The sequence below is a fragment of the Mastigoproctus giganteus genome, chromosome 11, assembly GCF_048544385.1.
Source record: "Mastigoproctus giganteus isolate SK-2022 chromosome 11, ASM4854438v1, whole genome shotgun sequence".
Lineage (NCBI taxonomy): Eukaryota > Metazoa > Arthropoda > Arachnida > Uropygi > Thelyphonidae > Mastigoproctus > Mastigoproctus giganteus.
The window spans coordinates 112,115,294-112,139,584 of NC_143585.1; the positions used below are offsets into that span (position 1 = coordinate 112,115,294).

General features: G+C 38.1%; 1 protein-coding gene across 1 annotated transcript in view; it reads left to right on the forward strand.

Annotated features, from left to right (window-relative positions):
- Oga (O-GlcNAcase) overlaps positions 1-24,291 on the forward strand; it is a 402,181-nt gene that overhangs the window by 191,521 nt on the left and 186,369 nt on the right. Inside the window, exon 6 of the mRNA XM_090385453.1 lies at positions 10,687-10,785. Within this exon, the coding sequence (XP_090241579.1) occupies positions 10,687-10,785 (99 nt within the window). The remainder of the gene's footprint in view (positions 1-10,686; positions 10,786-24,291) is intronic.

The window sequence follows — 24,291 nt, forward strand, 5'->3', positions numbered from 1 at the left end:
GAGGCTTAAGTTCTGCAAATTGCAGTGGCTGGAGACTAGGCACCTGCACGGTGATCTGATTGAGGTATATAAGGCCTTGAATGGGTTGAGCACGCTGAATTCTGATGGGATCCTTCCACTTGTTCAGATTACGAACCTAAGGGGCCATAAATTCAAATTAAGAAAAGACAGATGTAGAATAGATGTGCGGAAATTTGCTTTTAGCCAGCGGGTGGTTAATTGCTGGAACAAACTTCCATCTGTCGTTGTGGAAGTTGATAGGTTGAATAAATTTAAGGAGGAACTGGACAGGCATTTGGAGAGAATGGTGTGATTTTTTTTTTTTTTTTTTGGCTGATGCTGCATAAGCTCATACATTTGCTTTCTTGCATCACATGCCACTACTACTATTACTAAAAACCATATCCTGCAAGGAATCATTAAATTTTTCCCAATTTATCTTTTTATATGCATACCTCATCCGTTCATTGATTTTAATTTAATTAGTCTTAATATATACCCCCACATTTACAAGAAATAATATAGCCCAACAGTCACTGTTTGTTGCATTCTCATCAACAACCCAGTGACACTCTCTTTACAAAATCGGTGAAACCAGTGTTAAATCAATGTTTGATTGTCCATGTACATTACTAAAAGTTTACGGTTGTTGTGATTCATTTAGTACTACTAAATAAATTATTTGATATTATAAAGTCCTCCATACACATTCCCCCTGTTATCAGTCATACCACTGTCCCACATATTGGATTTAGCATTTATGTCAAAAGCCAATTCTACCTTGCGATAACCTATCTGTGCCCATCACCTTCCATACATAAAATGAAATATTCAATATTATCTGTTGGAGAATAATACAATGACAATAAATAAAAAGAAATGTCAGGGATAACAACATGAATGGAAACAATAGCTTGGTTACGCAACCCTGGTACCACAGTTATGCTTAAATTCCTATTAAAAATAACTATTCCTACTCTTGGCTTCACTCGAGTAACATAAACTGACTTTGCAGTTATAGGCAAAACCTACCAATCTATAACTCTGTCCATGCTGCACATGGCTTGCAAACAAAGTATGTCCCACTGATTTTCTGTTGCATATATTCTAATTTCAATCATTACCATGCTAGACCTTTGTCCATTCAACTGACTATTTTTTAATATCTAGTTATTATCACTATTATGTGCCAACCAAAATGTTTAATACAGTTATTACTATTAGCCATAATTTATACATTTACTTGCTAATTCAAGGGCTTTAAATATTCTGGACAATTTACATCTCTTACAGAGTGTTTATAGTCACGACCTGTATGCTTACAGTTAACACAATTAGGATATTGGTTCTTTCACTGACAGTCAGCATAAACATGGCCCCCCCTCAGTGCATTGACCACATGACATTGTTTTATGACTGCAGTACTGGGCATTTGGCCGACCGGGCTGGCCAGGTGGGTAAAGTGCCTGCCTGGCAACCCAAAGGTCGCAGGTTCGAATCCCGCCTTGGGCTTGGATCAAAGTACTGCAAAAACCTTGGGAGGTGCATTATGGCCATAGAAGCTAATGCGTCAACAATTAACTAAAAAAAAAAAAAAAAAAGTACTGGGCAGAGTGGTCATATCCCAGACATTTGAAACATTTGGTCACAATTGTGAATTTTCTAAATTTATAAGAGGAAAATCTCAAAAACATTTTAACAACTCTGGGGTCACTCCAGTAACCCAGTTAGTCAATTTTAACTTGTTTCCACTGTTAAATCTAAATACAACTCCATTCTTTACCTCTTTGAGATCATAACCATAGTCCTTCAAATTCTTTAGATAAAAGTCCTATTTCATCCTTCGTAATATTCTTGGGTATATCATACACCAGTATGGAAGAATTAGTTGTTTTCAACTTATCACAATTACTACCCTTACTAACTAAAGTCTCTGAACCTATTATTTTGTTCAATTCATCTTTATTATCTGTTTATATCAAAACACCTTTATTTTGGTATTTTTTGCAGGTTTCTCACTTTAATTTCCTTACAATCATCTTTTAAAGCATTTTAAAATCTTCTCAACCTCCATCTCAAGCACGGTACATAGTACAGTGGAAGACGAAAGAAGATGTTTGTTGACATTAGACTTGAACTTCTATAGACTGTAATTTTCGGGTAATACATATGAAGGAAGGTTGTTCCAGAAAACGGCACTTGAATGAATAAACGAGGAAGATGAAAAGTTGGTTCTGTGAGTTTGGAGTTGGACACTAAATGGATGCTGGCTGGTGGTGGTACGTGTTTTCGGAATATTTTGAACGTATCTGTAAAAAAGGCATGCAGCAGAAACAGTACATCTATGAGACAACGAGTGGAGAGACTCAGTTAGAGATGAGTCATTAATTAACCTAACTGCCCTCTTCTGAATGGAATCTAGAAGCTTGAGAGAGGTTTTGGGGGCACGACTCCAGAACACCCTACCATGGAATATTGTGGGAACAATATTCCATGGTAGGGTAGATTTGCGATTTGTATAGATTGAACAGCTCTCTGGAGGAAAGGTAACGCTGAGAGCGAAAGAGAAAACCAAGTTTTTTAGATGCAGAGGAAGCAATATTTGTAATGTGCTTGTGCGAAGAGAGATTAGAAGTCAGGGTAATCCCCAAAAGAGATATATCATCTTGCCTGGAAATCGGAGTGTCACCAAAAATAAGCATGAGTAAAAGAACCTTTTTGCGAGATATAAGACAAGACTGAATTTTAGAAGGATTGAAATCAACTAAGTTGTCTTTGCCCACTGGAGAATTACCTGGAGATTTACTTAAAATCTGCACTAAGCTCACATCACTTAAAATCTGCACTAAGCTCACATCACTTAAAATATGCACTAAGCTCACATCACTTAAAATCTGCACTAATATCACAAAAAAAAAAAAAGTGCTATTAATTATGTTTATAATATAATGTTATGTGGTTAGTTACTGCAAATTTTTGAGCACTTTACTTTCCTTTGTTATTGACTCACACTGGTGTATTTAAATTGTTTAAGCTACCATCTATATGTTCTTTAAAGAAGCATGAATTCTTTAGATTCCTTAATACAGAGTGACTTGTTGAAAAGAATAGCAAAATTAGTAGTTCCTCATATATAATAGTCTAGTGAAGTAGACTAAACTGCCTAAGCATCTTTGATATACTGTAATACCAAATGCATATGCAGTACACTACTGGAAGTTACACATAGTTAACATATAGTTCTATAAACTAGTAAATATGAAATGTTTAGAGGATTTTTATTATTATTTTTTTAAGTTTATGATAATTTTTTGTTTGAACAAACCTTGTGTAATGAAGGCCGTCCTTAATGTGTATGGCCGATGATGATGATGAAAGTCAATTTAAACTAAGTTTTTTTTTTTTTTTTTTTTTTTTTATGAAAATCCCAAACACAGAAGGTATCAAAACCTATAGTACGTAGTACAGTGCATGGATTGAAGGATAAGTATGGGGGAGGGATGCTGGAAACTTTGCTCTAGAAACTAAACATGGGTTTCACCACTTCAAGCCTCCAATAAGCAAAATGGTGGTATTGCACCGGTTGATGAGAGCCATCTACCACCTAGTGTTAGTGCATATTAGTATTGTATTACTAGTGCTATTTTATATTAATGTTAGTAGTGGTACTGGTTTATTAGTACTAGTAGTACTGTGCATGGATTGAGGGAGAGGCGGGGATGCCGGAAACTTGCTCTGGAGACTAAGCGTGGATTTCACCACTTCAAGCCTCCAATAAGCAAAGTGGTGGTATTACACTGGTTGATGAGAGCGATCTACCACCTAGTGTATTGTATTATTAGTGTTATTTTATATTAGTAATAGTTACTGCATATATTTAATGTTTTAAGTATACTGCTCGAAATGTATCCATCTTAGAGTGTATCAAAGACAGAAATGTTTTTTATGTCTTTGATACACTCTAAGAGCTGCAATGAAAGTATCGCATTTTCTTGTTGACGAGCAAATAATCGAATTTTCTCCGATCCCAGAGTAATTCCTTTTTACAACGCACGCAAAAGTAAATTTGTACAGCAAACTGCCATTATAAACAGCCCACACGACAATAGCCAGGAGTTGACGTTAAAATATGAGGATACTTTATGGAACTGTGCGGTCGAACATAGATCTGAAGAGAAGTATCTGGCCTATTCCTTGATGGCACTATGTGTATGAACCTTCAAACAAATTGGCAGGAGATGCAGATCAGTGAGTCACGGGAGATGAATGTGATGGCCTTGACCTACGATCACTGAAGACTCTTTGCCTGTATATTTGTCGATCCTCACCAGAATTTTTTCGGTTGCCATCCAGATCTTGGACATGCAATAGCATCTCCTCTGAGAAATGAAATTGTACACCGTCCGTTCTGCATGATGTGCTGTCGAAGGATCCACCCAATATTAAACTCAGATCCCAGTCCGACTGTACGGTTCTCGTTGGTCTGATAATTTATTTAAATAAATAAATATACTATAGCTGCAATTTGCCCTTAATGTCATACTGCTCAAATTTGTGCAGCAGTCCTCCATGCGCAACAGCATCAAAAGCTTTCCTTTAAAAATCCAAGTATATGATATCAAAATTATTTTCTGCATCCAATTCCTCTGTGACTACATCACAATATCCAATCAAATTAGTCAGACAAGACTTTCCCTTAACAAACCCATGCTGTCTGAACTACAACTGCAGTCCTGTCTAGATGATTCCGCATTACTTCTCTAACCAGAGATTCTATTAATTTCCCTGGAACAGAAGCTAAACTAAGAGGTCTATAACTACTTGTCCCTTTTTGAATTGGAGATACATTCCCTCATCTCCAGTTTGTGGAGACCTCCCCTGAATCCAACGATGCTCCCACAATTATGGCCAAGGGTCTGTAAAGTACTCTTAACAAAACTTCATCAAGTTACAAGGCAGAAGTGGGATCTTAAGGGTTATACGCTCAGGATGTATTATAACTGCTTATTTTTGGCTATAGTAACTTACAGTGCTGGAGCCTGGGCTATCAGGCAATCAAGGTGGCAGTACTCAAGTACCTCTTGCAGGCTTAATGTATTGCCTGTTAACTATGTCGAGAGCATGCAGAAAAATTTCTACCATGGCCCTCCAGGTTCTGCTGGGCAAACTACCAGTGCAATATGAAGTGCGGTTGCATTACTTCAAATATCACTTGAAGAAAAATATTCCTGTAGTGGTCGATGATGTTCAATTGAACCCAAATAATTCTGTGTTGGTGGAAAAAAGAAGTTTGCATTCGGTCTTTGTCTCAAAGTGGCAGTGGGACTGGTCATCAACTAGTCTGGGAAGTATAACTCAAGAGCTTTTCCCTGTTGTTAAGGAATTTGTAAAAATGGGTTTACTGTGGTTCTTTCCATGTTTGTATTGCATGTTTTTATTATCTGGACATGGTAGCATAAATAATAAATTATATAAGCTTTGTCTTTCTACGACTACAGCATGTCCCTGTGGTTCAGAGGAATTTATATTTAGATGTCATCTCTATTGTGATCTTCGTCATGAATTGGAATTGGTGGTGGATAACTTTGATCCTTGCAATAAAATGGAATTTGTGTAGTCGAAGAATATCTTCACAGTGTTCAGCACTTTTGCCGGTGTTCAAGAGAAGACTAGAACTGGGGCAAATCAACGAATCCTGATTTTTTTCTGGAATTCTTATAACGTTTTACTATAGTTTTGATGCCGTTGTTGTGGAGCCTCATTTATGAACTTTGCACGTTTTGGAAGTCATAGTGTTTGCTCTTCACATCGGTTCCACACTTTCAGGAAGAAGATGTCCATCTTTACAAACTTTGCACTCTTTGGAAGACATAGAATGGACAAAGAGATGAAACAAGTTTAATCTAAGTTTTAAGATAAAAAATATCGTGTTCAAGCTCATCTTTTCCAGGTGTGAATTGCTCTATGTTACCCATCATGCACCTCTTGATAATGATTTTTTGAGCTCTCTATTAATAGGAACTTGCTGTGTGTTCTTCAAAACGAACTTTCACATTTTGGAAGACGTTAGCATCTGAACTAATAGAAACTTTCACATTTTGGAAGACGTACCCCATACTGAAGATATTGTGCCCATATGATCATTTTCTTTGTTTCCCGAGAGGATTACCATTAGCATTAGTAGAGGCATTTGATGCAAGAAAGCAAGCTTATGCAGCATCAGCCAAAAAAAATAAAAAAAATAAAGTAAAATAAATAAATAAAAAATAACCACTTCCACTTCACCCCTCTGTTCGTTCGAAATACCTGTCCAGCTGAGCCTTAAACTTATTTAGGCTATCAACTTCCACGACAAGGGATGGAAGTCTGTTCCACCTACCAACCACCCGCTGGCTAAAGGCAAATTTCCGCACATCTATCCTACATCTGTCTTTCCTCAATTTGAATTTATGCCCTCTCAGGTGATTATTCTGAACAAGAGGAAGAATCCCATCAGCACTGAGCATGCTCAAACCATTCAAGGCTTTGTACACCTCTATCAGATCACCTCGCTGGTGCCTAGTCTCCAGACACTGTAATTCGCAAAACTTAAGCCTTTCTTCGTAAGAGCACCCCTTTGTTCCATTCACTAATCTTGTTGCCCTTCTCTGTACTCGTTCCAGCAGCTCTACATCCTTCTTGAAATGAGGCCTCCAGACCTGTATACAGTACTCTAGGTGTGGCCTGACCATTGCCTTATACAAGGGAATAATCACCTCCTTATCCCTGCTAGAAAAATTCCTATATATCATTGACAATACACCATGAGCTACTCTTGCAGCCCATCTGCACTGCTCAGAGAACTTCATATCTGCCTGCACAACCACTCCCAAGTCCCTTTCATTCTCTACCACTGTCAGTGTACTACCACAGAGTTGATATGTTGCTCTGGGGTTGCTGTTTCCCATATGTAGTACTTTACATTTGTCAATGTTAAACTTCATTTGCCACCTCTCAGCCCATCTGCTCAACCTTCCCAGATCCTGTTGCAGCAGCATAGTGTCAGTAGTGTTCTTGACAACCCTGCCAACCTTCGTATCGCCTGCAAACTTGGACATTAAGCTTGATATACCATCATCAATATCATTTATAAATACAGAAAACAATAAAGGACCCAATACTGAACCCTGAGGGACTCCACTAATAACATTAGTCCATGATGAGCAGTGTCCATTAATTACCACTCTCTGTCTTCTCCCCGTCAACCACCCCTTTATCTATAGCAGCAATTTGCCTCCAATGCCACACTGCTCCAATTTGTGCAGCAGTCTTCCATGTGCAACAGTATCAAAAGCCTTTCTAAGATCCAAGTATATAATATCAAAGTTATTCCCTGCATCCAGTTCTTTTGTAACTGCATCATAGTATCCAATCAAATTGGTCAGGCAAGACTTCCCCTTAACAAAACCATGCTGTGTCTGAGCTATAACTGAAGTCTTGTCTAGATGATCCTGCAGTGCTTCTTTAACCAGTGCCTCCATTAATTTTCCAGGAACAGAAGTTAAACTCACAGGTCTATAATTACTTGTGTCAGCCTTTGATCCTCCCTTGTGAATTGTGGTCACATTTGCACATCTCCAGTCCATGGGTACCTCCCCTAAGTCCAAGGAAGCTCTCATAATTATGGCTAAGGGTTTGCTTACTTCCTTTGCTGCCTCCTTTAATATAACTGGATAGATCCAATCTACCCCAGGTGCCTTTCTTGTGTTTATCTTCAACAATTTCTCCTCCACTTTACTCTCAGTTATTACAAGATTCTTTAGCTTACTGCTAGAGTTGAGTACACCTCTGGCATTCCCCTCGCTGAATAACTCCTCATGTGTGAATGTCGATGCAAAATATTCATTTAGTTTGTTAGCTACCTGAGCAGGGTCATCAACAGTTGACCCATCGATATCAAGTGGACCAATCTGATTCATCCCCTTCCTTCTAGAGTTTACATAAGTAAAGAACTCTTTGCTGTTTTTCTTCGCATCCCTTGCCAAGGATCTCTCGTAATCTGCTTTCGCCTGCCTAACCTCCTTTGTAACTTGGTTGCATATCAACTTGTATCTATCATAGGCTTCTGTGTCATGTGTTAATTTGTAAGTATTCCATGCATTTTTCTTGTCTGCCATATGTCTCATTAGTTCATCTGACATCCATTTAGGCCTAAACCTTGAACAATATTTCTTAGTTGGTATGTAAAGCCTAGTAGCTTCCAAGATAAGTTCTTTGAATGCTTCCCATTTTGAATTTGCTGTTGGTAACATCATCAGTTGATTCCACTGTATAGAATTTAAATACTGTCTCAGTCCATCGTAGTCGCCTTTACGAAAGCAATACCCCTTCCCTTTACCCCTAATGGTAGTTACCTCTTTGAGTAACTCCCACTTCAGAACACTGTGATCACTGCCACCTAGTGGTTCATTTATCTGCAGATTCTTAATGCATGAAGAATCACTACTGATAATCAAATCAAGAGTATTACTCCCTCTAGTTGCCTCCCAAACATGCTGATGTAGAAAACAATCATCCAATAAATCCACAAAGGCCTTGCTAGTGTGTGAGCGACCAGCCCCCAAATTCCAGTCGATATCTGGGAAATTAAAATCCCCCATTATAAGACTCTCTGATTTACTGGCCCACTCTATTTCTCTGTACAGTTTCTTATTATACTCATCAGAGTCATTAGGCCTATAGCACACTCCTACTCTCAATGCTTATGTCACAACAAACTGACTCGACACTGCGCTGTCCAGCGATGTCGACTGGCTTCACTTCCTTGGATTTTATGTGTTTCTTAACTAATAGCATAACCCCACCTCCCTTCCTATCCTGTCTATCCTTTCTGTAGACATTGTACTCCCCAAATTCCAGTTCTGCATTCCTTATATCTGTGTGACACCACGTCTCTGAAATCCCAACAATATCTGCCTTTGATGTTTTGAGCAATACCTCAAATTCATCAAATTTATTTACTGAATCCTAGCATTGGTGTACATGCAAGTATACATGCACCTGCTTTCCTCTTAGCCACCCTAACACAACCCATGTGTTCACTTGTACCCCCATGATTCCCAGCAGTCTCTGAAATATCCTGTATCTTATTTTCCAGGCTGCTGCTCATTCCAATAGAAGGAGTGCAAGAATCACTTTCTCCTCTGCCAGTGGCTACTGTTAATCTATTAGTCCTTGTATCCCCCCAATCTAGCAGTTTTCCGACCCACCTAACACTGCCTCGATAGCATCAGCAAACATTCTTGCACCCTTTCTATTTAAGTGTATCCCATCCCTGTAGAAGCAGTCTCTCCTGTTAACAAGTACAGACCAGGCTGAAAAAAATTCTACCCCTTGAGCCCTGCACAATCTTTCCAGGGCCGAATTGATCGACAGGGCTCTCATCATATACTCCCTCCTATCGTGTCTGGGCAGAATTGCAGACACTTTCAAATTCAACCCTAATTCACGGCTTTTTTTCATCAGTGACCTGTACTGTCAACGGATTCTATTGTCAACTTAGTGTTTTCTTTGAATAGTTAAAATAAAAGGAAAATTATAAAGATAAGTTCTCTTCAATTGGCATATGCTTTTATCCTAGCTTTCTGCTTGGCTTTGCAGGGACTGATGATGCTTTTGAGAAAGATTTCCTCTGTGATAATTGTTCCTGAGAATTCTTGCTATATTTAAACCTGTATAGTTGATTGGTAGCCTTAATTAGGGTCAGTTGAAGTTAATATTACTTCATGATGACGGTCTCCTTTTCGAGATGATGGTTCCACGAAGACGTGGATCTCATGAAGCTGACTGTTGACAGAGATGATAGTTTCACTCTCATTTTTTTTTTTTTTTTTTTTAATTTAGCCTTACTTATGTCTCCTAACTTCCCTTTTCTGGTGGATCCATCTGTTTGATCCACTTCTATTCTATAATTATATCCTTCCCTCACCAGATCCCTTACTTGTCCTCCTATAAATCTCATTTCATTTTCTCCTCCCATGCCTCCCTGGGATTTTTGAAGCAAGATGTTAGTTTGAAGCAAGATGTTAGTAGATCCTGGCTGCCTCCGTGTGTTGGGGATGGGGAGTGGGACATGGTGACTAGGTGTTGCTGCTTCTCATCTGCTAAGAGCCAGGTGCCGGCCGACTGTACAACAGAACATATCCTTACATGTACACATCCAACACACTACATACAAATGGCCAGCTTTGGCACAAGCTTCTTCACAATATGTACAACAGCAGCTAATGGGGGAACCCTGGAGTCTGCCATAACAACAACAACAACACGAAATCCCTGCTCAAGTGCCTTGAAAAAATTATACCTCAAAGTCTTAAACGCTTGGAACTGTCAATTTATTAATAACAACAGACTCAAATTCTCAATTACTGTGTACTAAGTATTATTTTAGTTCTGTAAACCTGATATCACTCAAAAAATTTATTTAAAATTCTAGAGACAGTTTACTGCCTGTTTTTTTATGGTTCTTATATATTTATCTCTATTATCTCCTCCTGCCCTTCCAAGAAACTGCAATTTAAGGACTTCTGCTGTGGAAATAATTTTATGATTGTAGTTACATTAGATCAACATATTAACACTTAATCTTTTGTATATAGCATGGTTATCTGAAAAAATTATTTATTTGGTCATATTTTTGTGTTTCAGAATACTGTGCAGCTAGAGCTGTTCCAAATGTCCAGAACTCTGAATATCTTAATACAGTTGGTAGTAAACTTCTCCCGTGTATTGATATCATGTGGACAGGTGATATAATTTATTATGCATATTTTATGTAATGTATATATAAAGTATTTTCTGCAATTATATTTTATAAGATGATCATATTAACTTTTGAAATGAATAACTCTTATCACATGGATGATGCAAAATTAGTTTATTAATTAAGTCCTAAACTTCTGATAAAGGTGACATTTCAGGATCTTTGCCTGATTCCATCATCAGACCATACAGAATAAAATAAGGAAAAGAAGGTAAATTTAAATTCTAAATGTTTTTCAATTAAATTTTATGGTCTTATTTTGCACTATTAAATTTTATGGTTAAGAACAATAACCTAACCTGCCACAGATCTCAGTCTACCACAGTAACTGATGTCAAGGGGTTTTGGGAGAATGGTTTTATCAGCCATAATAGTAATGGTAACGTTTCTCTCTTAGGTACTTTAGGTAGTTTCTTTCTTAGGAACTTTCATAGGTACAATATAGTCTTTAGATGTGAGGCTTTAATGCATGGCCACCGCCCATTGGCCATCAATTTGATTGTTACAATTCAGCCTCTAGCAGATCTATAATAACCTTAATTTGAGTTGTCTTAATTAGACAAGCAAGGGTGAGAAGCTATTAGCAGGTATGTTGCTTTGTTTTCATTTATTTACTTGTGACTAAAATTGTACATTGTAATTTTATTAATTTTATGTCACTTGCTTTGCATGAAGCAATGAGACTACGCTTAAGATTCACTAATGAACTGTCAGTGCTTTTGCACCGTGTTTTGCTCGTAGTGAACTGTTCAGATTTATAATTCGCATCGTTTTAATTGTATCACATATTGTGAATCAACCTTCACAATGAGTTTCCAAGCTATTGCACTGCTCTGAATAAGTAACGCTTCACAAGTGGAGAGGACTAATGTTACTTATTCTCTGGGTGGCAGATACCACCACCCAGACGGCACTGTTTTGAAGTTTATTGGGTTAGTGCAGTGGTTTTCAACCGGGGTGCCACAACAACATTCCAGGGGTGCCACGTAATTTGGGTTTAAGTTACTTAAACTTATTATTATTTTTTAATTTATATGTTTATTTCATTATAAAAAGGCATACAGTATCTTTTTAATTTTGTTGTGATCTATAATTGATGTTTACTTAGCACCGCTATATAAAGAATAAAATTATATACTGTATATATATAATTTGTATTATTATATAATTGTAATAAAGATTATATAACATATATATTTTTTAATATTATCATATATATATATATATATATATATATATATATATATATAGAGAGAGAGAGAGAGAGAGAGAATCGGATCTAACAGGCAGAAAATTGAGTAGGGGTGCCGCTGTTAAAAAAAGGTTGAAAACCACTGGGTTAGTGGCTCGGTGAGTGTGCAGGTACCCTGTTGTTGCAATAGTATGGCAATCTTGTTATGAAGTATGAGTCCACAATATGAGATATGCCATATAGCGTGTAATAATATAAACTGAGGCAATTATTTTGCATGAAGCAATGGGACTACGCTTAAGATTCATTATTGAACGGTCAGTGCTTTTGCACCATGTTTTTTGAATCATATTGTGAATCAACCACGAAGGTTGATTCACAATATGAGATACAATTAAAACGACACCAATTATCAACTTGAACAGTTCACTACAAGCAAATCATGGTGCAAAAACACTGACCGTTCAATAGTGAATCTTAAGCGTAGTCCCATTGCTTGGTGCAAAATAATTGCCTTAGTTAATTTACGAATGTGCTCGAATCTGTAATCAGTGAGATTATCTTAACATTTCGGGGAAACCTTTGTCTTTTTTTGTACTTCATAACTGGGTTGCCACTATTGCAACAACAGGGTACCTGCCCACCCTCCAATGAGTAAGCCAACAAGCTTTGAAATGGTGCCGTCTGGCTGGTGGTATCCACTGAGAATAAGCAACATTAGTCCTCTCCACTGGTGAAGCATTACTTATTCAAAGCAGTGCAATACCTCGGCAACCCATTGTGAAGTTTGATTCACAACTATGCTTAAATTCCGCAGCTTAGCTAGAAATAGCAAGCAAATACGGTTGTTCAAGAAAAATTGATTGTTGTTTATTGAACAGCCCTAGTATATTTATGTCATTTTCAAAGGTCAGAAATATAGATTGGATGAAGTTGGATCCCTTATCTCAGTATTTGAAATATAATAAAAGATACAATGAAGTTCTCTGAGCAGTGCAGATGTCAGGACAGCTCATAGGGTTTTGTCAGTGATAAAAAGAATTTTGCTATCAGGGAAAAGGAGGTGATTTATCCCTTGATATAAGGCAATGGTCAGGCCACATTTTAAGTACTGCATACAGGTGTAGAGGCCTCATTTTATGGAGGATGTAGAGCTCCTAGATTGGAACAAAGGGGTGCCTTACCATGAAAAGTTTCATTCCTGCAAATTGCAGCCTAGAGACAGCCTAGAGACGATCTGATTGAGATGTTTAAGGCCTTCAGTAGATTGAACAAGCTCAGCATTGATTGGATTCTTTTTCTTGCTCAGATTATGAACCTGAGGGGGGGCATAAATTTAAATTGAGGAAAGACAGGTTGTAGAATAGATGTGTGGAAATTTGCCTTTAGCCAGCGGGTGGTTAATTGCTGGAACAAACTTCCATCTGTTGTTGTGGAAGTGGATAGGTTGAATAAATTCAAGGAAGGACTAGACAGACTATTGAAAGGGATTGATAGGTGAAATGGGAAGGCCTGTTTTTTTTTTTTTTTTCCCACTCTCCCCCTAGCTGATGCTCTATAAACTTACTTTCTTGCATCATTTGTCATTAATAATACCGACTCCTGATCAAACCAGATATGCCAATTCTAGAGTAAAAGATCATCATTTCAATTTTATATAAATCCTGTACTTCAGAATATTATTTTGAAAATGATTACCATTAAACGTAAAAAAGGTGTACAGTGATAATTGTGAAGACTTAGATGTCACAATTCAAGCTTATATGAAGGAAGTTCAAAAAAGATTTGTATAGAAGTAGTTGCAATAGAAAGATGAAAATTTGTTTCTTTGTTACCTTGAAATCTCTATAGCAATCACACAAATTTTAGTTTCAATGTGACAATTCTTTTTTTTTCTTTTTTTCTTTTTTTTTTTGTTTACAAGGCTGAATGAAGTGAAGTGTTACAATGGATAAAGTAGAATACAGATCAGTGATTTAGTTCTTTTTTTCTGCAAGGAAAAACACTCAAAATAATATACGAAGAACTGGTCACTGTTTATAGAGAAGACTGCCTAGGTTACAGTGTTGCTGCACATTGGTATAAACAATTCAAATGTGGAAGAACTTCAGTGCATGATGAAGAAGATGATGCTCAGCAACTGCTGCAACAGGAATGTTGCAAAAATTGATGCTTTAATCCAGGAAGGTTGCCATATTAACATTAGCATTAGCATTAGCATTAGTAGAGGCATTTGATGCAAGAAAGCAAGCTTATGCAGCATCAGCCAAAAAAAAAAAAAAAAAAGTAACATAAATAAATAAAAATAACCACTTCCACTTCACCCCTCTGTTCGTTCGAAATACCTGTCCAGCTGAGCCTTAAACTTATTTAGACTATCAACTTCCACGACAAGGGATGGAAGTCTGTTCCACCCACCAACCACCCGCTGGCTAAAGGCAAATTTCCGCACATCTATCCTACATCTGTCTTTCCTCAATTTGAATTTATGCCCTCTCAGGTGATTTTTCTGAGCTAGAGGAAGAATCCCATCAGCATTGAGCATGCTCAAACCATTCAAGGCTTTGTACACCTCTATAAGATCACCCCGCTGGTGCCTAGTTTCCAGACACTGTAATTTGCAAAACTTAAGCCTTTCTTCGTAAGAGAACCCCTTTGTCCCATTCACCAATCTAGTTGCCCTTCTCTGTACTCGTTCCAGCAGCTCTACATCCTTCCTGAAATGAGGCCTCCAGGCCTGTATACAGTACTCTAGGTGTGGCCTGACCATTGCCTTATACAAGGGAATAATCACCTCCTTATCCCTGCTAGAAAAATTCCTATATATCATTGACAATACACCATGAGCTACTCTTGCAGCTCGTCTGCACTGCTCAGAGAACTTCATATCTGCCTGCACCACCACCCCCAGGTCCCTTTCATTCTCTACCACTGTCAGTGTAGTACCACAGAGTTGATACGTTGCTCTGGGGTTGCCGTTTCCCATATGTAGTACTTTACATTTGTCAATGTTAAACTTCATTTGCCACCTCGAAGCCCATCTGCTCAACCTTTCCAAATCCTGTTGCAGCAGCATAGTGTCAGTAGTGTCCTTGACAACCCTGCCAACCTTCGTATCGTCTGCAAACTTGGACATTAAGCCTGATATACCATCATCAATATCATTTATAAATACAGAAAACAATAAAGGCCCCAATACTGAACCCTGAGGGACTCCACTAATAACATTAGTCCACGATGAGCAGTGTCCATTGATTACCACTCTCTGTCTTCTCCCCCTCAACCACCCCTTTATCCATAGCAGCAACTTGCCTCCAATGCCACACTGCTCCAATTTGTGCAGCAGTCTTCCATGTGCAACAGTATCAAAAGCCTTTCTAAGATCCAAGTATATAATATCAAAGTTATTCCCTGCATCCAGTTCTTTTGTGACTGCATCATAGTATCCAATCAAATTGGTCAGGCAAGACTTTCCCTTAACAAAACCATGCTGTGTCCTAGCTATAACTGAAGTCTTGTCTAGATGATCCTGCAGTGCTTCTTTCACCAGTGCCTCCATTAATTTTCCGGGAACAGAAGTTAAACTCACAGGTCTATAATTACTTGTGTCAGCCTTTGATCCCCCTTTGTGAATTGGGGTCACATTTGCACATCTCCAGTCAATGGGTACCTCCCCTGAGTCCAAGGAAGCTCTCATAATTATGGCTAAGGGTTTGCTTACCTCCTTTGCTGCCTCCTTTAATATAACTGGATAGATCCCATCCACCCCAGCTGCCTTTCTTGTGTTTATCTTCAACAATTTCTCCTCCACTTTGCTCTCAGTTATTACAAGATTCTCTAGCTTACTGCTAGATTTGAATACACCTCTGGCATTCCCCTCGCTGAATAACTCCTCATGTGTGAATGTCGATGCAAAATATTCATTTAGTTTGTTAGCTACCCGAGCAGGGTCATCAACAGTTGACCCATCGATCTCAAGTGGACCAATCTGATTCATCCCCTTCCTTCTAGAGTTTACATAAGTAAAGAACTCTTTGCTGTTTTTCTTCGCATCCCTTGCCAAGGATCTCTCGTAATCTGCCTTCGCCTGCCTAACCTCCTTTGTAACTTGGTTACAGATCAACTTGTATCTATCATAGGCGTCCGTGTCACGTGTTAATTTGTATGTATCCCATGCATTTTTCTTCTCTGCCATATGCCTCATTAGTTCATCTGACAACCATTTAGGCCTAAACCTTGAACAATATTTCTTAGTTGGTATGTAAAGCCTAGTAGCTTCCACGATAAGTTCTTTGAATGCTTCCCATTTTGAACTTGCTGTTGGCAATATCATCAGTTGATCCCACTGTATAGAATTTAAATATTGTCTCAGTCCATTGTAGTCGCCTTTACGAAAGCAATACCCCTTCCCTTTACCCCTAATGGTAGTTACCTCTTTGAGTAACTCCCACTTCAGCACACTGTGATCACTGCCACCAAGTGGTTCATTTATCTGCAGATTCTTAATGCATGAAGAACTAGCTGCAGAGCTCCAAATTAGTGTAGTGTCTGTGGAGAACATCGTCCATCAACAGTTGCCATTGAGTAAATTGTCTGCTAGATGTGTTCCCAGACTTCTGACCACTTACCAAAAGAATGAAAGGGCACATGAAATATTATTGATGTGCCAGGAAAAGCAAGTTTCTTTCACAGCTGGTTACTGTGGATGAGACCTGGATCCATCACTATGATCCTGGAACTAAACAGAATCACCCCCCCCCCCACCAAAAATGACAAAGGTGCAAACAAGTACCTTGCCAGTACTTGTTTGGTGATGTCAGTTTTATTGGGATCAGCATGGTATAAAACTAACAGATTAAATTCAGAAGGCCTGTACTGTGACAGCAAAATATTATTCCATCCTCCTCATTAAGCTGCATGCTGCTATAAAAGAAAAAAAATATCAGCAAAACTGTCAAAAGGTGTGTGTGCCTCCTCCATGATAATGCCCTCTTGCATTCTCATGCTGCAGTGAGATGTGCCCATGAATATGAGTTAGAAATCTTGCTGCATCCTGCAAAAACTCTCTGCGACCTTTGTAGTCAACTTTACAAAATCAAAAACTGCTCCCCTTTCCCCTGATGGTAGTTTAGGTTAAGTAGATCTTTAAGTAGATACCACAACAGTGCACTGTGATCACTGCCACCTAGTGGTTCCTTTATCTGCAAATTCTTAATGTGCTTCTGATAATCAGATCAAGTATTACTCCCTCTGGTTGCCTCTCGAACATGCTATTGTAGAAATCAATCATCCAATAAATCTACACAAGTCTTGCTAGTGTATGAGTGATCAACCCACAAGTTCCAGTCAATATCTGGGAATATTTGAGTAGGTTCAATATTTTGAGTAAGGTCAATATTTGATTATGTTCAGGGAGGAACGAGACAAAGGTATACACTTCACCTCAATTGGGTGAAGTGTATAGTTTTGTTTTGTTTTTTTGCTGATGTTTTATAAATTGCCTTCTTGTATCATTTGCCACTAATAATACTACCACAAGCTTGTGAAAGAAGTAAAAGTGATGTTTATATCTTAGCAATAAATAAACTCATACACCAACCATAAGAATAAGTATTTTACTGTAATTGAAAATTTACAAATTAAAATAAATAAAATACTATGTATTTACAAAAACTGATATTATAATAAATTAAATTATGTACATTGTGAAAACATTAAAACTGTAATAAAATCCTTGCAATAAAATATACTAAAATCTATTACTGAGCATCTAGCGAGAATTTTGCGCGGTTATAAAACACGCTGTGTTCAGCTTCCCGAGCGGAGGTTGCACACAGTTGTGTCCCAAGTAAAAGACCCAATAGCAGAGGACCTGAATAGTGGAGTGGTATACAGGATAAAATGCCCGGATTGTGGGGAATGTTATGTGGGTGAGACAAAACGACGGCTCAAGGATCGTCTGGGGGAGCATGCAAATGCTATAAAAACCGCTGATTACAACAAGTCTGCTGTGGCCGAGCATTTTTGGGAGAGGCAGCATCAAATCTCCCCAGAGGATGCGGTTATTGTGGATCGAGCGCATGGGTTCTAGGACCGTAAATGGCTCAAGAGCTTACGAATCAGTTCATCCGACAACATTATCATGAATAGGGACAGAGGTATGCGTATGCATCCTCTGTTTGAAACCATTGTCCTAAGTACGGATGAACGGTTTTGCTTGGCACACTCCCGAGCTGTTTCCGCTTCCAGTTCAGACCATCCGCTAACTGAACCACGTGTATAAGTACCGTGAGCCTGTTATATAAGGAAGTGTTGCAGGAAACTTTGTTACTGCTGAGGAAGGAAGCCGATGCTTCCGAAAGCTCCAAGTTTCTTATAGTTTTTATCGCTTTTAATCCGATTTATTTTAGTATATTTTATTGCAAGGATTTTATTACAATTTTAATGTTTTCACAATGTACATAATTTAATTTATTATAATATCAGTTTTTGTAAATACATAGTGTAGTAATTGTATTTATTTTAATTTGTAAATTTTCAGTTACAGTAAAATACTTATTCTTATGGTTGGTGTTATGAGTTTATTTATTGCTAAGATATGAATCTGCCCAACCTCAGAGGCCTTTTTCAGGATAAAAGTGATGTTTGTTAGTCCTTGTTTGGGGAAACTAGAAAGTGCAAAAGGAAACTCAAAATAAATTAAAAACTTGCTTTAATGGACTACATGTTGGGAAAAGTTTATTTACTAAAACTGATTGTCCATTAAACTCAAAAGAAACATGTAGGTATTGAAGTCACTAGGGTGTTATGAAAAAGTGCTATACTGTAAAATAATAAACATTGTTGTAATACTATATTTTTACTGCACTTATCTGTTGTGCAATTGCAGTAAAAATAGAGCCTACAACATTTAATCGTTTATTTTTTTTAGTATAGCACTTTTTCATAACATCCTACTCTTTTTGAAAATATTTTAATCAATGTTAAGTATAATCAGAATGGGGAAGTTTTGTCACTGGGTTCCATACAGATGAAAAACTTGGTTCGGTTGATGTTCCCTGTTATTTTCAAAATCCATTAAATTGAGTACTGTTAAACTGAGAGTGTACTGAATAACAAATTGACTTAAGTCATACTTGACATTGCAGCAATTCCTCGTAGCATTTATAATTACGAAAGGATATTCATAGTCTATATTCTTATGAGCATGAATGGCCTCTTACATAGCTCATATTTTCCCTTTCTCGTGAAACTTGGGAGATCTAGAGAGCAGGCTCATTGTGATAAACAAAACTTTGACTTCCAATTACTGATGAATAAAGAGATTGGCACAGTATCTTCTGTGAAGTAATGATAATAATAAGTTGATGGTTCTAAAATGGCAATCCAGGAATGAAAAATCCTCCGTACTAATCGTGTAATGACTCCTGTAGCCGTATTTTAATACAGCCACTCCCCAGCTTACGTAATACTCGAATTACGGAAATTTGACTTTACATAAGTTTTTGCCGATTGGTGCAAGCTTCAAAAAATCATGAAAACGTATTTTGAATCCCGTAGGAATAAATGGAGGTATCGTGAAAATATTGTAATGTGAATCCAATAACATATTGTGTTTTTTTGGTAATTTGTTTCAAGACCTCGGAAGTTGAAATTTTCGCTATATAAAACTAAGCTATTTATCTCTCTAAAAGGTCCATTTTTATAATAGAAATTGCACTACACTTTCATCGTTATCATATGTTCCGTTATAAGAACCAATTTTGGATGTCTTTGTGATATTTTTCTAAAACACATTTCTGGAGGTCACTACCATAAAACAAAAACAATTTTCACTGTCCAGTTTATTGGGCTTTTCTGTTAGTGCAATTTAATTATAAATGGGTAGTAAACTCGATCTTATTGCATTTGCGATAATACCGATAACTAGAATTCTGTAAGTTTTTACATTACGTTACGTTATTATGGCGAAATGAGTTCCCCTTCACTCTTCAATCACATTAAAATATAAATAAATTTTCAGAATCTTCTTTTCATTCCTGTTTACAGTACTTATTACAATGGTGAAGGGAAAGGGACCAATGGAAAGTGCAAGTGCTGGCAGTGCTAGGAAACAAATTTGATTTAGAAATGAAGATGATTAATTAAGAAGTACAAAGCAGGACAGAGTTTGTCATCTATTGCACAGAATTAGGTCTCGCTACTTCAATGATGAATACTGTTTTAAGGGACAGTGCACGTATAATTTAAGGATTAACGCATTTAAGATCAACAGTGATCACAAAACAGTGTTTAGGTGCTATATGGAAGATGGAAAAGCTATTAATAACATGGATGGAAAATCAGATTCAGAAGCAAGTGCTCCTGAGTCCAATGGCCATTCAAGCAAAAGCAAGTAGTATTTATGAAGGTATTAAGGATAAGTACGGCGAACCCAATTCCAAGTTTGTGGCAAGCACCAGGTGGTTTAATAGGTTCAAGCATCGCGCTGGTTTCTAAAACATTAAAGTATGCTGTGAAGTCGCGAGTGCAGATTCTGCAGCTGCAGAGAAATTTTGTGATGTGTTGGAAAAAAACCCCTTCTAAATTTCCAGACCCCTCAACTTCTGCAGCAGCGTTCATATCAGCTGGAGAGTTAATTCTGGCAACGATGCTCGAAAGGTAAAACTTGCTGACATTATGCCTGTCTCCTCTATCTTTTTGTAATTTTATAATTTAGAAATTTTTGTAATTTTGTATACTTTTGTGATTTTTCCTGCAAACGAGATAAAAAATTTAAATAAATAATTCTATTTATATGTTCGTCGAACATTTCTTTTTTGCTTCAATCAAATTTGCGAGTGCTGCATAAGCATTTAGGGAAATTCTGACATACGTAGAGTTCTGCGGAATGTAACCCTTATGTAAGTCGGGGAGTGGCTGTATATGTCTCTGGTCAGTTAAATTTTATTTTAAGGCCAAAGTCTGGGTTAGGAAAACACAAATCTTGTATTTTCTCCTTTTTTTTTTTTTTTCAGTAAAAATATGGAAAGTTTTGTAGCTCTGTAAAGAGGATTAATCAAACTTCCTGAATAATGAAACTTTGAGAAATGCACATAGAGTACATAGTGTTTGGGGAGGGGGTATCACTGATGATTTCCCACAACTGCGCCATAAGTACTCTTGTGAAATAAACATTACTCTGTAAAAGCCAGACAAAAGTATTGTGTGTTGTATATGAGGAGTATTATGTTGGGTTCTGTTGTTGTGATCTGGGTTTAGCTGCAGGACCCCCCAATGGGACCCCATGTTGCCCATACACACCGCTAGGAGGTAAGCCAGGCTGCCAATTATTCTCTGGCACGTACTGCCACCTAATTACCTGAGCATTCAGTGACAGGACCTATAAAAAAAAAAAAAAAAAACAGAGATTGGGGGATATGAAAGTCAAGTGGGAGGGAAATAGTAAGAAATATTGAGGCGTAGGTAGTGTCCTCAAAATTATTTGGTGGAATAAACTCCACTAGGCGAATTTGGGGAGGGAATGGGAGTCAAAAGATACCAAACAAGAGAGTCTGGTATTGATCGCCACTTGGCACACAAATCATGTTCAAGAGGCAAGGTCCTTTTCTGTGGTTTAGTCATGTCCAAGTAACTGTTACAATTGAAGATGTGCCGGTCACGATTAGGAGACCAAGTTCTCTCAGTGGCTTAGTCATGGGTAGGTATTTATCATGGTCGAGAGGCAAGGTCCTTTCCTGTGGTTTAGTAACATCCAAGTAACTGTTTCAATTGAAGATGTGCAGGTCATGGTTGGAAGACCAAGTTTCTGTGGATTAGTCATATCCAGGTATTTGTCATGGTTGAGTGGTAAGGGTCTTATCTGTGGTTTAGTCACTTCCAAGTAACTGTTTCAGTTGAAGATGTGGAGGTCACAGTTAGCATTAGCATTAATAGAGGCATATGATGCAAGAAAGCAAGCTTATGCAGCATCAGCCAAAAAAAAAGCACTTCCATTTGTTCGAAATACGTGTCCAGCTGACCCTTAAATTTATTTAGGCTATCAACTTCCACATCAAGGGATGGAAGTCTGTTCCACCAACCAACTACCCGCTGGCTAAAGGCAAACTTCCACACATCTGTCTTTCCTCAATTTGAATTTATGCCCTCTCAGGTGATTATTCTGAGCAAGAGGAAGAATCCCATCAGCATTGAGCATGCTCAAACCATTCAAGACTTTATACACCTCTATCAGATCACCTCGCCGGTGCCTAGTCTCCAGACACTGTAATTTGCAAAACTTAAGCCTTTCTTTGTAAGAGCAACCCTTTGTTCCATTCACTAATCTTGTTGCCATTCTTTGTAATAATTCCAGCAGCTCTACATCCTTCTTGAAATGAGGCCTCCAGACCTGTATACAGTACTTAAGGTGTGACCCGACCATTGCCTTATACAAGGGAATAATCACCTCCTTATCCCTTCTAGAAATGTGACAGCCAAATCCTCTGCTTGCACCTTCACGATGGTGGGACTGTTAGTAATCCTGGGTATAACCTCCATGCACAAATACATGGTGGGTGACCACTCAGGTGTGAACCAATGTAAGCAGGGGTCGAGGTGTGGCGCCCACACCACATGGAGGAACGCCGCCGCCCCTCTGTTACCAGGCAGTACTAGGTGGTAGATGACTCATCAACTGGCGAAATACAACCAGTTTGCTTATTGGAGGCTTGAAGTGGTGGAACCCATGTTTAGTCTCTAGAGCTAAGTTCCAGTCACCCCTTCCCTATCTCTTCCATCATGCAGTATGATTGATGACTTTTGAGGTTATGTTGAATGTAGTGGCGAGATCCAATATTCCTTACATTTCGAGGGCACAGCTCTAAAACGGTGTTCGCAGGCCGGCCGCTAGTTAGTACACCGGACCGAACCTATTGGTAAGTCTCTAGAAGGCTTCTGGATAAGCTAGTGTATAATCTTCCTACCTCTACCACATTCTTTTCTGCTGAGGGCGGATGACCCTCCAATGTGCGAGTCTTGCGACACCGTTTTAACTTTAAAGCATATTTTAATAGATTGCGTTCATTTTATCCATGTTCGCAATATACATTTTACCGCTTTTACTCATCCGACTGAGCCTTATACACTCAGTCAGATTTTATCAGACAACGACCACGTGTCGGCAGTTTTTAAATTTTTACAAGCTATTAATATATACACACATATAAAAACAACAATTTGACGAGGCAACCTTTTTAAAGGTTACCAGAATTTATCTCTGATGATATTTTAATCGTTTCCGGCACAGTATAACCTTAGTTGTTTTTGCGCCAATAAAACCAAAATCAAACTCAAACTCCTACCTCTACTCTGCCAGATAGTGACTGGAGGGAGTCCGAGTAGTGTGTATGCGGGGAGCATTCTTGAGGCCGTGATATGTTAAGGATCTGGGTATATTCTTACCACGTGTACGCCATATCCAAAATTTCATTACTTCATACAGCATGTCCCACTCACTTTTTCTTACTATTGAATACGCCATGAATTGTCAAACTAATAGAGCAAGCTTATCTGTGAAAAGATCTAAACCTCCCAAGCACTTCCTAATTCATTTCACAAATATACGTGGTCTCAATTTTAATCTCAACGATGTCCATTTCCACTTGCAGTCTGCCAAACCCATGTACTTTTTCTGACAGAATCTCAGTTATCAGTTGATTCAACTACTGCTCATCTCAGATGCCCAAATTATTAGCTGTATGATTCCTTTCGCCTCAAAGGTGGTACTTGTGCTTATGTCCATTCTAATATTCCCTGTCAGAAACTTGGTAGTTTAGAATCTCCTCTTTTTGATCTTCTCTGGCTTAAAATCTCTCTACCTCATTGTGTCAGATTCATCTGTTGTCTCTACCGTTCTCCAATAAAAGCATTGTACTTTCTCCATTCTTCCATTGGACTTTCTCCAGTCCAACTTTCCTAACAGTGAGGTAATTTTCCTTGGTGATTTTAATGTTCACAACTCCAGCTGGCTTCCATTTTCTAGTCACACCGAACCAGCACGTCCAGATGCTGAGGCTTTTGCAATTACCAATGACCTAGCATAGATTGTTCATTTACCTACAAGAATACCGGACAATCCTAATCATACAGCCAATATGCTTGATCTTTTTCTCACAAACAACCCTTCTAAGTACACGGTCGAAGTGAGAGGTACTTTAGGCACTTTAGATCACAACTTGGTGATTGTCTCTTCTCCAATGGAACCTTTATCTCATGGCTATTCCCAACCTCGTGTTGTTTGGCATTACAAGAATGCAAA